The sequence below is a fragment of the Phalaenopsis equestris genome, unplaced genomic scaffold, assembly GCF_001263595.1.
Source record: "Phalaenopsis equestris unplaced genomic scaffold, ASM126359v1 Scaffold000417, whole genome shotgun sequence".
NCBI lineage: Eukaryota > Viridiplantae > Streptophyta > Magnoliopsida > Asparagales > Orchidaceae > Phalaenopsis > Phalaenopsis equestris.
The window spans coordinates 830541-847965 of record NW_018164858.1 but is presented as its reverse complement, the minus strand read 5'-3'; the positions used below and the strand labels follow the sequence as shown (position 1 = coordinate 847965).

The window sequence follows — 17425 nt, the reverse complement described above, 5'->3', positions numbered from 1 at the left end:
TATCCATCCATTTTTGAGCTTCTCTCTTTTCTTCAATTTTTTTTTTAATTATTATTCTATCTTTCATTATCTTTATCTATTTTATGATCTGGAGGGAGACGATGATGAAAGAATATGATTTCTTATGAGCCGATCAGAAAATGATTAGTTCAATATATTCGCTGCGTTCTTCTTCCGAAGGAAAAAATCTTTATCTATTTTATTAATTTATTTGGGTACTTTAGAATTTTTCCTTTTCTTTCATAATTAATCTTTGAATGACAAAGATAAAAGACTTAATGTTATAATTAAGCTAATAAGAAACATTTTATTGGCATGACCCAAAAATAAAAATGCATTTATATATCTAATACCTAAAGTTTGATATGAAGAAATATATATATATACTTCATTTTAAAAAAAAATAATAATGATGATATTTTTTATGTTATGTGATAGATTTTAATGACATGTATGTAAATATAGAAGTTTAGATGTTAGATATTTAAATATATAAAAATTGCATGTAGGTAAATGCCCCTAAAATTTTATTTCAGCATGGATACAAATAAAATCACTCTAATATCTAATTTCAATAGCTCAATTCCGGCCTAACACTACAATACATGGAGAAATTAAAGAGCCTTACGACGATAATAAAATATTTGACTTAGGTGGTAAAATAATTGAAAAATAAAAGAAAAGAAAAATCCAATATAGCAAAATAAAAGGACAACAACAAAAAGAAGCAGCAGCCTTAACTAAAATGCTACAGCACCAAATAAGCTGCCCCAAACAGGCCCTAAGTTCTCTTCTTGAAGATATACAATGCAAACTTTAACTTCAAGAAAAAATGCAACAGCCCTTCATTTACATATAAATTTATGATAAAAAAACTGTATCAAAAAATTATAAAGTTTAAAACTTATGATACAATATGTCAAAGTTCTACATAATTTGTGACAATTTCAGCCAAATAATTAAGCTACAGAACAGTAGTTGCAGTTGTGAGGGGTTCAATGAGCTCAAGAAATTTATTGGCAAGGCCAGTGAAAACAATTGAATCTGTCTCAATGGGCTTGAATTTGATTAGAATAGAGGGAACCAGGTCTTCTTCTTCTAGGGTTGGTGTACTTCCGTCCGGTCCTGGCGACCGAGGGATCAGATGAACCCTGGACATTGCCGGGCTTAGAAGCTCAAATTCCAAGCTGGGATCTTTCAGAGCGGATCTCACAAACTAGAAGAAGAGAAGGGAAAGAAATATTTAAATGAGGGGGAATAAGTTGTCAAGGGATGCCAATTAGAAATATTTTGATATTGAACATTTTATCAATTATTTAATTTGGAAATTTGGTATATGATAAGTTCATAATAATAATAATAATTTATTTTTTGGTTCTTTCGAGTGGTTTGTATTATTATTCAGTCATGCACAGCTTTATATTTTAAATTTCATTAGCGAAGAACTACAGATAATTTTCCCATCAACTTATTATTACAAAAATATTGCATTTTAAGTTTCATAATTTTTTTCTAAATATTGGATGAGATTTCAAATTGATAATGCACCTTATTCAATTTGTTAGTTAAAATCTATTTAAATCTCAATTATTCAAGGATAAAAATGACAAATATAAGATATATAATGATAAAAACACATATTTTACTAGAAAGACACGTGTTTGCTCGCTCGCAAATTTGGCGATCCCACACCGATGCAACATTAGGATTATTATCTACTCCTAAGTTCGACTTCTCAAACTCTTTCTCACAAGAATATGAGAGCTCATTAATCAACTTTCCATTCTTGAGTGCATTTGGTGATAATGACAATGAGTTTTATAAACTCCCAGAGCTTTCTCCCTAAAAAACAAAACTTTCTACAAAACTCTAGAAACTTACTACACTTAGCTTTTCTAGAGCATTTGAAAAAACCCCTCTATACAAATGAGAACAATATATGCAATTATATGACACTTTCCACAATTTTGGAGTTCTCCATAGCCTTTTAAGAGCACTCTCCAAGATACCAAATACGAATGAATCTAATGGTCGTAGAGAATACACAAAATTGTCATGAGTTCAACATTCATGGTATTAGTTCACACATATCTCGGCAGAGCTCTCGTCACATCCTTAGCATGAAATGCTTTGATTTTTTTTTTTTTTTATAAAATCGCCGATGAACTTCTTGAACTCAACTAGTTTTACAATCAGGAACCCCTTCCATCAATTAAATAGTTAAGCTTAGAGTTCAATACTCCCTTATAACTGAGTTGTGTATGCCAAAGCTCTCCTTGGTTTCAATCATCCTAGTCCACATGGAAGGGCTTAAGGATGCTAAGGTGGAATAGTAGATGAAGCATGAGCTCCATCCCTTATAAATAATTGCAAATGAACTCAATATCAACAAGATTACGGCTAGTCAATATGCTTGTAACAATCTTTGGCAAATTTGCATGCCATTGGGCTACTCCCCTTACAATTAATTGCAAATGCACTCGATATCAACAATCATTATCTTGTCACAATCTTAACTTAGCTATGGTTGGTTCACTTTGTTGTGTTGCGAGTTTTAGGAGAATTAGGCCACATATGTTACATATAGCAACCCCTTATGCATCACATAGAGTCAAAGGCACAACTCTACAATACCATTCAAGCTCTTCATCTAATCATTGATATCAAGAATTATACTTACAAAAAAGTTGAGTTCCAATCCTAACAACTTAAGAAATCATGTTCATAATATAGGATCATGATCGTTCATGGTATTCCCAATACTTAACATCATGGTTCAAGAATAGTCTTGCAGCCTCCACGGCCAACTATCCTTTGTTGTTGTAATAAACATCACAAACTTGGAGAGCCATTTAGCAACAACCATAATAAATCAAACATTCCTTGAACTTTAACATATTCATGATGAAGTCCAAGTTAGATTTTCCTATGGATGCTCCTAAATAGATAAAGGCTCCAACAAACCTACTAACAACCGTGTTTCCAGCTTGGGTTGGCACACAAGGCAAGTTTCGACATAGGATTCAGCATCACTTCACAAGGGTTGCCAATAATAATAGACCTTTATGATTGTTATGGCGTGAAGAATTTGAGGGTGAATTGCCCAATTTGAGTCATGGAACTCATGCAAAATCTAATTCCACAACTTTCTATGTGGTGGACAAGGGATCACTATAAGGCTGTCAAAAAAGCTTATAGTTCGCAAAAGGCTCGTGTTCAGCGCGTTAAGTGGCACGCGCTTGAATCTTCCATTAAGTAAACGAGTCAAACACACATAAATTTTTTAATCTTGAATTATAAACGAGTTGAATATGAACAACCCTTTGTTTGATCGTGTTCGTCTCGTTTTAGCTAAAAATAAAGAAATTATATATATTATTTATATAATAATATTATATATATATTAATATATACGTTTGTGATGTTAACAGCTCGAGTGTTCGTGAAGTTTTGCACCTTCTATTACACAGAATTGTTGCAGGTTCGAATCCAACATCATACATCTATTTTTCCTAATTAATTTAAACAAACCAATTTCGGGTCAAATACAAACAAGGATATGTAAATCGAGCTGGCCACAAACAGAAAATTCACAAACCAATTTCAAACGATCTGAACAAGAGTCAAACATGAGCTATAAAGCTCAGCTAGTTTACAACCCTAGTGATGACCCTTAATAAAGGAACCACTTATAGCAAAATCACCTAATTTTGCCTTCTCACGTATTTAATCTGATCAACAAATTAACACTCCAGTTGGATAATGGCGGCGAACTCCAACTTCAATGAGTAATTAAGTTCTTATATCTTCTCAAACTTTCACTTCAGCTCATAGTTATATTCAACACAATAGTCCTAAAAGAAAGCCTCCATAAGGACACCATTAACATGCCATAGGGTTCAACCTTCATCGTTGCGATATAGATTCACTACGAATAAAACTTGTCTCTCTTGCTCTTCTACATCAGAGCCTTGTTTAGAGCATCAAGGTTTGCCTGGGTAAGGCAATCAAACACCCTATGAACGTTATCGCATAGGAGGTATTTTAGGTGTCAGCAATCTCCCGTCATACCCACCACTTAAATATGTCCTCCCATTACTGCAAAAGGTAGATGAATTTTCACCATTTTTGTGATTGGATAAAACGCTCTCCCAGATCATCCATTGCCTAGAACTCTAGGAAAATAGGCCATTTGTTGTGGAAAAATTAATTGTAAATGGCTCGTAATATGCCTTAAATCATTCTTTCCGACAAACAATACACATTGGTAAACAATTCGTCGAAAATGATTTTTGGACAAAGAATTATTTTTAAAAAATCTCAACCAGATGTCCATGAGACATTTTTAACAAATTTTTCATCAAAAATTACTAGCGGTTTGTCTATAAAAAATCTGCTTACTAGAAATCCACAGTTAACCTTCCAACAATTCATTTGTCCTCTCATCCACTTACATCACTTCTATCTCATGTGCTCTCCTCGTATCAACGTGCATTTGTGCGCTATATAGAACAGGAGTACAGGGTAACCTGTATATGACTAACTTATAAATGTTACAGGAATCAATGAACATATCAAGGACAGTATAGATATCACATGATCCATGGTCAGTTTCTTTGTGATTGCACATGGTTATCTTCAAAGCTCCCCCCAAAATCAAGCATCCAAAAGTATAATAGGATAGTTGTTAAGTCATGTGAAGGGTCAAACATCATCTGAATCTCATATGCTAAAAGAGAATCTCAGTTAGCCCAAGATTACTCATTTTTTATGCTACTAAGACATTAAGTCTTTTAAAACATGCCATAAGATCAACTGAGATATTTGATTAAAATGATTAAATAACCATCTCAAAAAAATCAATAAACCTGCTTCTATAGATGGAAGAGGCTAATGAAGAAGTCTTGAGAAGAATTCTAAAGGATAGATCTCAAAGCTCGGTTTTCCAATGCACGATAATTGGTTAAGACCAGTGCTTAAACCGATATTAATATCCGCTATCAGCACCAAAGATGAAGTTCAATATTGCTACCAATGTTGACACCCGCCATTAACAAAAAAGACGGACACTGATGGCCCCATGGTCACCAAATTTGTCACCCTCAATAACCAATAAGATAGACACCCTTTGTCAACACTAATAGCATCATCCATCGCTAATAAGATCGAAGCCTATTGTTTCCAACAAAGCTAATGTCTTCCATCACTAAAAAGAACACTGGACAATCAACATGAACTCAATGCCAACAGTCGCTAATAGGTGGATGGCTAATATCAACAACAATATCATCTGTCGCCAAAAAGATAGATGTCAGTGATCGGCACGAATGTCGATACATATCATCATTTAAAAGGCCAGCACACATCATCGACAACAACAGCACTACCCATCATTCCCAATAAAACCAATGCTTTTTGCGGACACCCAATGTTACTATCAAAGTTGTTGTTCACTATAATAAACAACCCCAACACTCATCATCACCAACAAGAATAGCACTAACACCTATTATCCCAATGTTATCAACAATGTTGAAGCCCACATTCACCAACAGAGCCAACAACAACCATTGAAACCAACGTCAGATGATTGTCGTCACCACCAAGGTCAACGCCTCTCTTTCTAGTCACTAATCTTCCTACTCTATAAAGAGAATAATGGAGCAAATATAAATTATCTCACATGACAATTGTGAGGCATCAAGGCTCCTACTTCTACAATAAAAATTACCTTCCACAAATCATATATGTAAAATTATATTAAAGCCTTCTCTAGTTATGGGGAAGTGCATCCATTGTATCATGTGATTCACATTAGTGGATTAACTTTGATTGGGTTAAGTTCCATGATTGATCCCCTTCACAATATTTTCATTCAAAAATCTCTTCTATAAAAAATTCTTGCGTTATTTGTTCAAATGCAAGATTTATTGAATGCTAAGACAATAAACTCTTCACTAAAATGAATATCCCAGCACCTAACAATCATGATTATCATTCTCAAGTTCATGGTAATGAAATCAGCACAACGAAAATGATTAATGCATTATGTTGGTAAACTTTTTATTAGTTTAACAAAATTTAAAAAGACAGACAACTTCAAAGGTCGAGATTTCTTGAATTCTCAATTTTAGATTAGTGTTACAAAATCAATCATTTATTCACTCAACACCAAGCAATGTTACAGTTGGGTTTCAGCGCCTTCTTTCCAATTCATCAACATTTCGGCTGGTGCTTCCCAGCATTACAATGTCAAATCTAAATTGAAAATATAAGAAGAAAGTGCAAAGGGTTTAGCCTTTTCCTTTTTTAACTGATCACCGGCTAGGAATCATGCCAATCTTCATAAGCTCTTCAGCGAGAGAGGAACACGGGCACGCAAAATAACAATTCCATTGTTTGAAAGTGGAGTAAAGGACCATAAAAATATGGACAGGCTTGCATAGGATTCAAAATTTTTCATACATGGTAATTGTTACGCAGCTCTCTAAAGAAAAAAAAAATTTCCCTCAATTTTTTTTTTCTATTGATTTATGTATTGAGAAAGTTTCAGATTATCAAGGTTTCAACATCTCTTTTAAACTTTCTCTTCAAGCCTTGACACAAAGATAAGATAGCTACAAAATTTGCATATAGTCTTAGGTTTTTCCTTCTCAATCTTCTTTTGAATCCTCTCTAATTTACATGTCCTCTTCCTATATTTTATGCATTTTATAGATCATTTCATATGTTCCTAAATCCAATAATCTTTAGCCTACCCAAACTATGTCTTCCCGAGGCGATATATCAAGGTCAATCATATAGAAAAACTTATTCAGCAACCCCCTTGCTCTCCTATCTTCTAATGTTTTTTTCTGTATTCATCAATTTAGCTACAATATTATTGTTTGCCAAAAAAAAAAAATGTTACAAACAACTTAGGATAAGGTATTGTACAAAACCAAGGTCTTGTGAAGAACTTTAAAATGCAAAACTTCAAGATTTAATTTTTTTTCAAAGTTCTTTAAACCCAACCACGTTATAGATGCAATATCATTCCCCAAAGATTTCAACTTAGTTTTTTATCATTAATACATGAAGAGAGGAATAACACAAATTAAATGAAATAGTTTCGAATAAACTGACCTCATATAGGACATTAGTTCGTTCCCAAGGTAAAAATAAACCTTGAAGCACCACTCCATCAGGGAATTGGATCCGAATGACAGTCAACTTATACTTCTTCCTAGCAGCCATGGCTTGTTTCTCCTTATATGATCTGGGAATCAATAACTGAGAGTCTGCAATTTTTTTTTTCCTCGCTTCAGATTCTCTTTTTAACTCTTCAATAGATAGATTATAGAAAGAATCAGGCAAATCAATTTTAGCTGCCACACTTTCTGGGACAGCAAAGAAGACTCGAATCTAAAAATAAGCCAAAGTGCACAATTATTAGGCCAATTTTCAATGGTTAATTGGAAGTTTCAGTCATATGCAGCAAGAAGAAATTATCCAAAAATTAGAAATCATCATCATATTTCAATTCATTAAAATTATCCTCATCTCGAGCAAGTTGGGGTGGCTTATAAATAATCATATTTCATTTATTTTTGTTGGAAAGTTGCATAAAGTGTTCAATTCATTTAACTAGTATTGTGATGAGTTCTACAACTATCAGTCAACTTATCAAAGATGTGATGATGATGATTATTACTACTACCAAAACTAATAACATAAAAAACTAGTAATTATTTAAAAAAAAAATTAGTAACGACAAATGTCAAATGCGTGTGATAGTACATGCCAATGAATTAAAGTATGATGGTTATACAAAAAAGAGGAACACAACAATCAACAGAAGCAAAACCCAAGATAACTCAAGTGGTCACAAATAGTCTCTTACGCAATGACACCCACAAGCAAGCGAACTAGAAATCCAAACCAATGGTGGGGATGACAAGCTCCCATAATGCACAAATATTTCAAAGAGAAAAGAAAAAAAAAAACATAGTTGTTGCAAAATATCGCAACATTAAGGATTTTCAATCATACTAAAATGATAAAAGAAGATGAGCCACAAAAATAATTCAACCACTTGCTTTATTTAATTGCAAAATGTATGCTAAAGCTAGAAGTCAAATGATAATGAGCTTATTGTCACAAAGTGTGGCAGCTAAAATTGATTTGTTTGATTCTTTCAATAATCTATCTACTAAAGAGATAAAAGGAGAATATGAGGCAATGATGAAAAAAAGGGGAAAAAAAAAATTTACAGACTCTCAGTTATTTATTCCAGATCATATAGAAGCAACAAACAATGGTTGTTAGGAAGAAGTATATGTTGACTGTCATTCGTATCCAATTACATGAAGGAGTGGTGTTTCAGGGTTTCTTTTTACCTTGGGAACGATATGAGGTTAGTTTATTCGACGGTCTCTTTCATTTAATTTGTGTTATTCCTCTCTTCATGCATTAACGATAAAAAATTAAGTAGAAATCTTTGGGGAATGATATTGCATCTATGAGAAGGTTGGGTTTAAAGAACCTTGAAAAAACAATAAATATTGAAGTTTTGCATATAAATTTCTTCAGTAGACCTTGGCTCTGAGCAATGCCTTAGTACAAATCCTAAGGTGTTTGTTAGTTTCTTTTTTGGGTAAACTATAATAGTGTAGCTAAATTGAAGATCACAAAAGAAAACATTAGAAGAAAGAAAAGTTAGGGGGTTGCGTAACAAGTTTTTTGTATGATTGAGTTCGACATATTGCCTGGAGAACATAGAATTTGGATAGGCTACAACTTATTAGACATAGAAACATATAGAATGATCTATATAACACAAAATGTAGGAAGAGGACATGTAAATTAGAGATGATTCAAAAGAAGATGGAGAAGGAAAAAACAAAAACTATAAGCAAATTTTGTAGCTATGCCTTTTGTGGCTAAATATACTCAAAGAAGTCATCTACTTTTATGTTGGATTTGAAAACTATATCTTTCATTTTAAATATCTTCCTTCAAGTATATAGATACCTGATAATGCGAACATCTCTATTGTCACAAATAACTCAGCAATCTCGGCACTTCTTTAGTACTACCTTATCTTCGGGTCAAGTCCTAAAGATAAAGTTTGAAAGAGATGTTGAAACCTTGATAATCTGAATCTTTCTCAATACATAGATCAATAGAAAAAAAAAATTGAGGGGAAAAGAGGATCAATAGAAAAAAAAAATTTTTGAGGGAATCTTTTTTTTTTTTTTGTTGAGAGCTAGGTCAAAATTACCATCTACGAAAAATTTTGAATCCTATGCAGACATGTCCATGTTTTATTGGTCCTTTCTCCATTATCAAACGGAATTGTTATTTTGCATGCCTGTATTCCTCTCTTGCTAAAGAGCTTATGGAGATTGGCATGATTCTTGAATTGGATGAACTTCAACTATACATAATTCTTGAATTTGGAATATATACAACGAGCTTTAGTATATGGCATTAGTTTTTCTATTGGGACATGAATCACATGTGTAATAGTCCAATTAGAATGATTATAATAATCCTCAACATCCAAAATTGTGTAAAGCCTCATGTAGGATCTTTTGTGACTTTTACCTTAGTTCATCCCTAATTTCTTGATTAAATCCTTTAGTACTACAAATAAGAATAATAAATTAATCTAAGGACAAATAAAGTTCAACCACGTGATATGAAAACCTTGCATAATACATTAATACTTAATCATATTCACCTTCCTTATAATCCTTCAACTGATCAAGTTGTTGATTCCTATAATAAGATTTTGTAAGGTGAAATTGGGAATAGAGTTATTTTGCCATATCAAGAAGAGGTTAGTCTTATAAGAGGTTAAGACAAGCCTCAAACTAAAGCACTGAAATAATATTATTATTAAAACAATTTATAAATATGACAAACCAACAACAAATAGTTAAAAAAAATTTAAAAACAAAAGGAAAAGAAAAATCAACTAAAAAGATAATAAAAATAGTTTAAAAATATATATGTTTTAAAGAAGTCTATAAAAAATTAAATTAAGAAAAATTTAAAAAAATGTTAAAAAATATTAAAAAGTGTTAGAAAAAAAATAAAAGAATAAAAGAAAATAAAAAATATATTAAAATAAAATAAAAGATAAATTAATTTGAAATAATAATATTAAAAAAATGGAAAAGAAAACTAAAATCATACATTCTCTACCTCCAAACCAGTATAAATGTTGAACTTAAAAACTTGAATTCTCTTCTATATATATATATAGCATAAAAGTGCATTTTCTTCTGAAAGTAAATGTTAATTGAAGTATTTGCCTCACAAACCTCGAGGCTACCATTTAAGGTAAATGTTAATTTGAGGTGTTCACCTTATGTGCTTTGAGGCAAGAGGTGCATGTCTCAAATAAAAGAGTGCATGCATCATTTACGTTAGAAAATTGCAAGCCTCAATATACTTACTAGCTGTCTCATGGTGATATGTACCTTTGTTAAGAAGACCATAGAATCACAAAATGATAAAGGTCACTTCTTAAGCTAATGTTTCAAAGTAGCTCCTGATAAGTTAGCATAAACACTTCACTGAACTGATTATGTCCTACCAGTTTTGAAATGAGACATTTCAAATTAGACAGATTATACTTTAAAAAAAAAACTATCAAATTATCAATCCAACTTGAAATATTTCCAAAGATCAAACCCCCCATTGAATGTAGAAATATAATAATTTAGGACTATAATTTCATAATCTCATGATAATCAAATTGTTGCTTTATAGGATTATAACTTACACAATCATTTTTAAATTGCATCATTGGTTAATTGTTAGGTGCATTTACATACATACCACTAAATGCTTATGTATGTACATATCTAGCATCCAAACTTTCTTATTTACGTACATAACACTCAAATATCTAATACCAGATCAAATATATCGCTATTACTAACCTTTTAAAAGAGAACTACACATTTTTATGCTTAGGTTGGACATCGAAGTATTATAAATGTAAATATTAAAATTCAAGGGTTATATATGTAAATACATAAGAATTGTGGGTACGTATGTAAATTTCTCTAACTTTTATTGACCCAATCAATATGCCCTACATTTACTTACATGATGATGCAACTCTTGGCTCTGATATCATTTTGATCCATAATAGATCAAAGTCAAAGCATCCTAACGCAACTAACATGGTGTGTGCAATATGAATACATGCAAATGAAATAAAAGTTTCACAGATCACAAACCAATATAAATAGTTCAATCAGTTGCTCTCTTTACTTGTAAACAAGTAATAGTAGAATTAAAACTGAGATGATGATGAAAGAATAAAAAATAATACAAGTAATTCAATCGAATTTATAACTACAAAAAATCATCGCCAAAGTTGAACAAAAACACAAGATTTGATAAGTTAATATTAAATTATAAAGATGAAATAAAAAAAGGAATGGAAATACCTAAAAAAACAGGGCATGTACATAAATACCACACACTTCTAGTTCATTTACAATAAGAACACCTAAACTTTCATATTTACATCAAAATTTAAAATTGAACAATTGATTATCGAGGCATTTTTTATTTGTGAGGCACGGCATAAACCTTTTTTAGGCATTTTGAGTTGTAAGCCTCAAAATCAACAAAAAGCATAAACAAAAAAAAATATTGTTCTAAATTTGATGCAGGCGCTGCTGAATCAACGCCAGTGTGCAAGCGCCGATTGCGCCCTGACACGGGGTGCTTCACTCCGGGGCCAGAAATCATGTTACTTCGCGAGAACTCCAGCAGGGGCCAGAAGCCCCGCAAGGCGTAGCGAGAAGAAGGGGCGGGACGGATCAAGATGCCACGTGCGCAGAATGGAGGTGGATCGCAAACAATCTCGATCCAGGGGGTCTGCTTCGCCCGTTTTTTTTTGGAAAAGGATTTTTTATGGATTCTTCTTGCCTTCCTATACTCTTCCTTCGTATAGAAGCTTCCTCTGTCCGTGGGGAGCCAATAAATTGTTGTCCCTTGTGTGTGAAGATCAATTCTAGTATAATTGTCTTCTAATCTCCTGTGTAGAGTCTCTTCCCACATGTTAGGGCTGCATCTGACGACAGATGGAGCTTCGGTTCTATCATGCTCCGAGATGATGTTGTAAACTTTCAATCTCCTTCGCTTCTTCTCACCAACCCCTTTTCCCACCTCTCCTCTAGTTGCCTGCCACTCCCATATGTCTCCACCCCTCTACCTACAACCTTGCTGCCCTATATACCAACAACCAACCAAAAACCATCAAAGTTACTCAAACAACCCCCCGACATCTTCCATCTTGCCCTACCACCTCATCGACGCCACCACTGCCTCTGGACATCTACCTTCCTAACTGTGGGATTCACCTATTATTGTATTTCCTTTCTATTTGAGTCATGTTGTAATCTTATTTCTACATTAATAAATATTTGCTTTTGTGTTTCATTGTTCTTCCTACAAGTTGCGGTATTATTTGATATCATAACCAGGTTCAATCCTAGTTCTATCCTAGGGCTTCCAAGCATTGCCCCTACCCAATTCACCTCCACCAAATTTTTTCCTTCCAATTTCCAACCATAGCCATGCCACCTCGAAGAGGTACACCGGACTTGACCGATGAAGAAGCAAGAAATCCATCGACTATAACGAAGACTAGCAAAGCTGAATGACGGGAACCAGGAAGAGATTATATTCGACCGTGATCGGGTCGTGAGGAAGATAGAGGTGAGGAAATTAATCTGCTCCATATAGAAGATCACAAAGATGAAAAATATCGGTCACGTTGTTTTAGTATCCAATATCAAAGGAGGCCGGGAGAAGAGGCCCCCTGTGGAGGACAGAAGAACTTTGGCATCAAGATGGACCTTCCAGAGTTTGAGGGAGGCATAGACCCCGATGAGTTTATCGACTGGCTACAATCAGTCGAACGAATCTTCGAGTATAAAGATATACTAGAGTACAAACGAGTCAAGATAGATGCAATTAAACTAAAGAAGAATGCCTCCTTATGGTGGAAAAATCGACAAAGGCAGAGGAAGAGAGAAGGAAGTAAGGAGATAACCAAGTGTGAAAATATGAAGTAGGCAATGCAGAAGAAATACATCTCACTACAATATCGTCAAGGCATGTTCTTCAAACTCCACAATTTGCAGCAACGAGAACTATCAGATGAAGAGTTCACGACCCAGTTCGACCACTTGCAGCTGAAGTGCGAGCAGAAAAAGCCAGAGGAGCACACAATCGTCAGATGCCTCAGGGGTCTATAGCCCGCCATTAGGGATATGGTACAGCTACAGCCATACTGGATGTTGGGGGATGTCCAGACACTAGCCCTGAAGGTGGAAAGGCAACAAAAGTAAAGAAGACAACAGTCAACCTTCAGACGACCACCTTCAACAAAGTCGTTACCCGCAACTTCTACATCCGAAAAGAGTGCCTCGGGAGGAAATAATAGAATTGAACAAGGAACTGATAAAGCATATCAAAGTGAGAAGAAGCCAAAGAAAGGTGGTTCCTCCAATACAGTGCCAGCTAGGAAATGTTTCAGGTGTCACAGCTACGATCACATGGCCTTCAAATGCCCAACAAGCTGAGGAAGTCGTCACAGTCACCAATCAAGGCGCCATTGAGGAAGTTGATGGGGAATCAGAGGAGAGTCCAAAGGAAGAGATTCAGCTCCACAGAGACGAATAAGAAGAATTAGTCGTCCAACGAATACTACAGTCCGAGCCCGAGCGGGACCAATCCTGGTTAAGGCATAACATTTTTCGCACCAAGTAAATCATCGACAGTGGCAGCTGTGAAAACATGGTGTCCACGATTATGGTAAAAAAGTTAGGATTGGAAACACAGAAGCATCCTCAGTCATATTCCCTTACCTGGTTGACGAAGGGAAATGAGATACGTGAAGATCACCAGTGCCTAGTTGATTTCTCCATCGAAGACCAACTACATGAACAGGTATGGTTGGACGTGGTTCCTATGGACGTCTGTCATATTCTGTTAGGTATGCCTTAACAATTTGATCGCAAGACTCGACATGATAGAACACTTATTCTTTCAAAAAGGGAGGGAAATGTATTGTTTTACTACCTGCTAAGGATGCAAAAGACGGGAATGATACAAAGGTGGCATTAGTTCCCTTACCACTTTCCTGCATGTAGTTAGAGGTAACCCCGTAACACTCGCGTTAGTCCTCCTATAAGGAAGTGAGGAGGAAAGAGAGATACCAATACTACTACAACCGTTACTACAGAACTATCGGGATGTTATGACTGATAGCCTACCGGAGGGATTACCACTACTAAGGAACATTCAACACGTCATCGACCTTATACCAAGATCCATATTGCCAAACCGACCAGCCTACAGGTTAAGACTTGTGGAGTATGAAGAACTGAAGCGACAAATGCAAGACCTCGTGGCAGGAGGGTTAGTCAGAGAAAGCACCAGCCTGTGTGCAGTCCCTACGTTGATGGTGCCCAAAAAGGATGGATTGTGGAGAATGTACGACAGTCGAGCCATCAACAAGATTACCATCAAGTATCAATTTCTCATACCCCTCTTGGTTGATTTCTAAAACCAACTACATGGAGCCACTATCTTCTTCAAGATAGACTTGTGCACCGAATATCACCAAATACAGATGAGGCTATGAGATTAGTGAAAAATTACCTTCAAGGCGGAGGATGGGCTTTATGAGTGGACTGCCATGTCTTTCGGTCTGCCGACGCACCTAGCACTTCATGAGATTAATGAACCAGGTATTCCGACCTCACATTGGAAAGTTTGTCATTGTCTACTTTGACGACATTCTAGCATACAGCCAGTTGAAGGAAAATCACTTGCATCACCTGAAAGCAGTATTCGAGGTACTGCGAACCGAGCAACTATATGTCCATCAAAAGAAATGTCACTTCATGACAAACTAAGTAAGTTTTTTGGGTTACATCTTGTCTAGTTCAGGCATTGAGATGAATCCCGTAAAGATGGAAGTCATTATCAGATGGGACGTATCATAATCATTTACCAAGCTAAGACAATTTTTAGGGTTGGCCTCCTATCAAATATTATCAGAAATTTCAGCACTATCACCTTCCCCCCGACTGAACTTTTGAAAGAGAAAGAGTTTGTGGAAAACTGCAGTGCAGGACAGTTTTGACACTGAAAGAAAAGGTGACGAAGGCTCCCGTGCTAGCACTACCTGACTTCAACTAAATTTTCAAGATCGAATGTGAAGCCTCCAACGTGGGGATTGGAGCAGTACTAAGCCAAGGAGGACACCTAATCCTTTCTTCAATGAGAAGTTGAACGAGTCTAGGAGGAAATACTCAAGTTACGACAAAAAATTCTACTTCATCGTAAGAGCTCTGGAACGCTGGAGTCATTACCTATTGACAAAAGAGTTTATACTATTTACAACTTACGAGGCCCTAAATTTCTAAATAATCAGAGCAAACTAAAGGGAAGACACGCCATCTGAGTGGAATTTCTAGCCTAATTCTAGTTTGTACTAAAACACAAGGCAGAAAGCCAGAACCGCATAGCAGATGCACTCAGTTGTCAACATCCATTGATCACAACCATGCAGGCTCGAGTTGTAGGCTTCGAGGTCATAAGAGATCTACATGAAACAGACAAAGATTTTAAAAACATACGAGAAAAATGTCAGGTGGAGCCAACAGAGCAATATTATCGAGCAAATGGATGCATGTTCCACAAGAGTCAGTTATGCATTCCCCAGTGTTCACTAAGGGAGGTCATTCCCCAAAAAGGCCACGACAGAGGACTAGTAGTTCATTTCAACAGGGAGATATTTTTTTTTTTTTTTTTTTTTTTTTTTGGCCAAAGCTAGTGAGAGATGTAGAGCGACACGACATGTCAGGCAATGGAAGATTTGTCATTTGGCGAAGATAAGAGCTCAAAGTGTAGGATTATACACAACACTTCCACTAGCAGAGGCAACATGGTGGACGTCAGCATCAAGTTTGTGTTTGAACTTCCAAAGACTCAAAGGAACAAGGACTCCATGATGGTCTTAGTAGACAAATTATCCAAAATGGCTCGTTTTATACTTTGTCAATGGACACTTGACACCTCTCACATCGCCAATCTATACTTTAGGGAGATTGTAAGATTGCACGGAATTCCTAAGACCATCACCTCCGACAAAGACGTCAAATATTGAACCACTGTTGAATGACACTGCGGGTAAAGCTTGGCACCAAAATCCAATTCAGCTTGGCAGCGCATCCACAAAAAGACGGACAGAGGTCGTAAACCGGAGCCTCGGGAATCTCCTGAGATGTTTCGTGGTAATAAACATAAAACAGTGGGATCTTATTCTAGCCCAAGCAGAATTTGCCTATAATCAATCCATCAGCCAAACTACTAGACGAACTCCCTTCGAGATCGGACGCAATCCTCTCTCACCACTTGAATTAGTGTCACTCCTATCATCTTCAGAAATCAACAAGGACGCCACAAAACGAGTTGATGAGATTCAAAGCAAATAAATCCAGGAAGAAAGTAACGTTTCGGGAAGGGATCTCGTATGGATTCGACTGAAAAAGGAAAGATTTCTCGTAGAAGCATTCAGGAAGCTTAAGCCAAGAACAGATGAACCTTTCAGAGTACTTCAGAAGTTGAACAACAACACTTATAAAATCGACTTGCCTGGGAACCATACATTGAAGATCCTAGAGCTTCGACATACAAGGTTGACGATTACTCAACCCCGGGAGACTGACGCACCCGTGTGCAGGCGCTAATTGCGCCCCGACACGGGGCACTTCATTCCCACGGGGCAAGAACTGTCGTGTTACTTCGCGGGAACTCCCACAGGGGCCAGAAGCCCCATTATGTGTCGCGGGAACTGAGGGCAGGGCGGATCGTGATCCCGCGCACGCAGAGTGAAGGTGGATTGAGAACTATCGCAATCCAGGGGGTCTGCTTCAACCGTCTTTTTTGGGAAGGTTTTTTTCTTGATTCTTCTTACCTTCCCACTCTCTTTCTTTGTGTAGAAGCGTCCTCCGTCCGAGGGGAGCCTATAAATTATCGTCTCCTATGTGTGAAGAGTCTGCTGTAGTGGAGTTGCCATCCCACTCTCTTCCTTTATGTAGAAGCGTCTAAGTTATTGTCTCTTGTGTGTGAAGAGTCTGCTCTAGTGGAGTTGTCTTCTAATCTACTGTGTAAAATCTCTTCCCTCTAGTTAGGGTTGTATCTGATGACACATGGTGCTTCAGTTGTATCCTGCTCCAAGGTAATGTTGTAAACTTCATATCTCCTTCGCTTCCTCTCACCGACCACTTTTTTACCTCTCCTTCCTCTAGTTGTCTACCACTCCCATTTGTCTCCACCCTTCTACCGCCACTCATACTTCCCCCTACAACCAACAAAACATCATCACAACTACTCAAAC

At 36.0% G+C, this 17425-nt stretch overlaps 1 protein-coding gene across 1 annotated transcript in view; it reads right to left on the bottom strand.

Moving 5' to 3' along the window:
• Positions 1-826: 826 nt before the first annotated feature.
• The window catches only part of LOC110027169 (plant UBX domain-containing protein 2), a 20430-nt gene continuing 3831 nt past the window's right edge, over positions 827-17425 (bottom strand). The window contains exons 2-3 of the mRNA XM_020728483.1: positions 7126-7404; positions 827-1216 (exon numbers count right to left, since the gene is read on the bottom strand). Coding sequence (XP_020584142.1) covers positions 965-1216; positions 7126-7404 — 531 coding nt within the window. The 3' untranslated portion in view covers positions 827-964. The remainder of the gene's footprint in view (positions 1217-7125; positions 7405-17425) is intronic.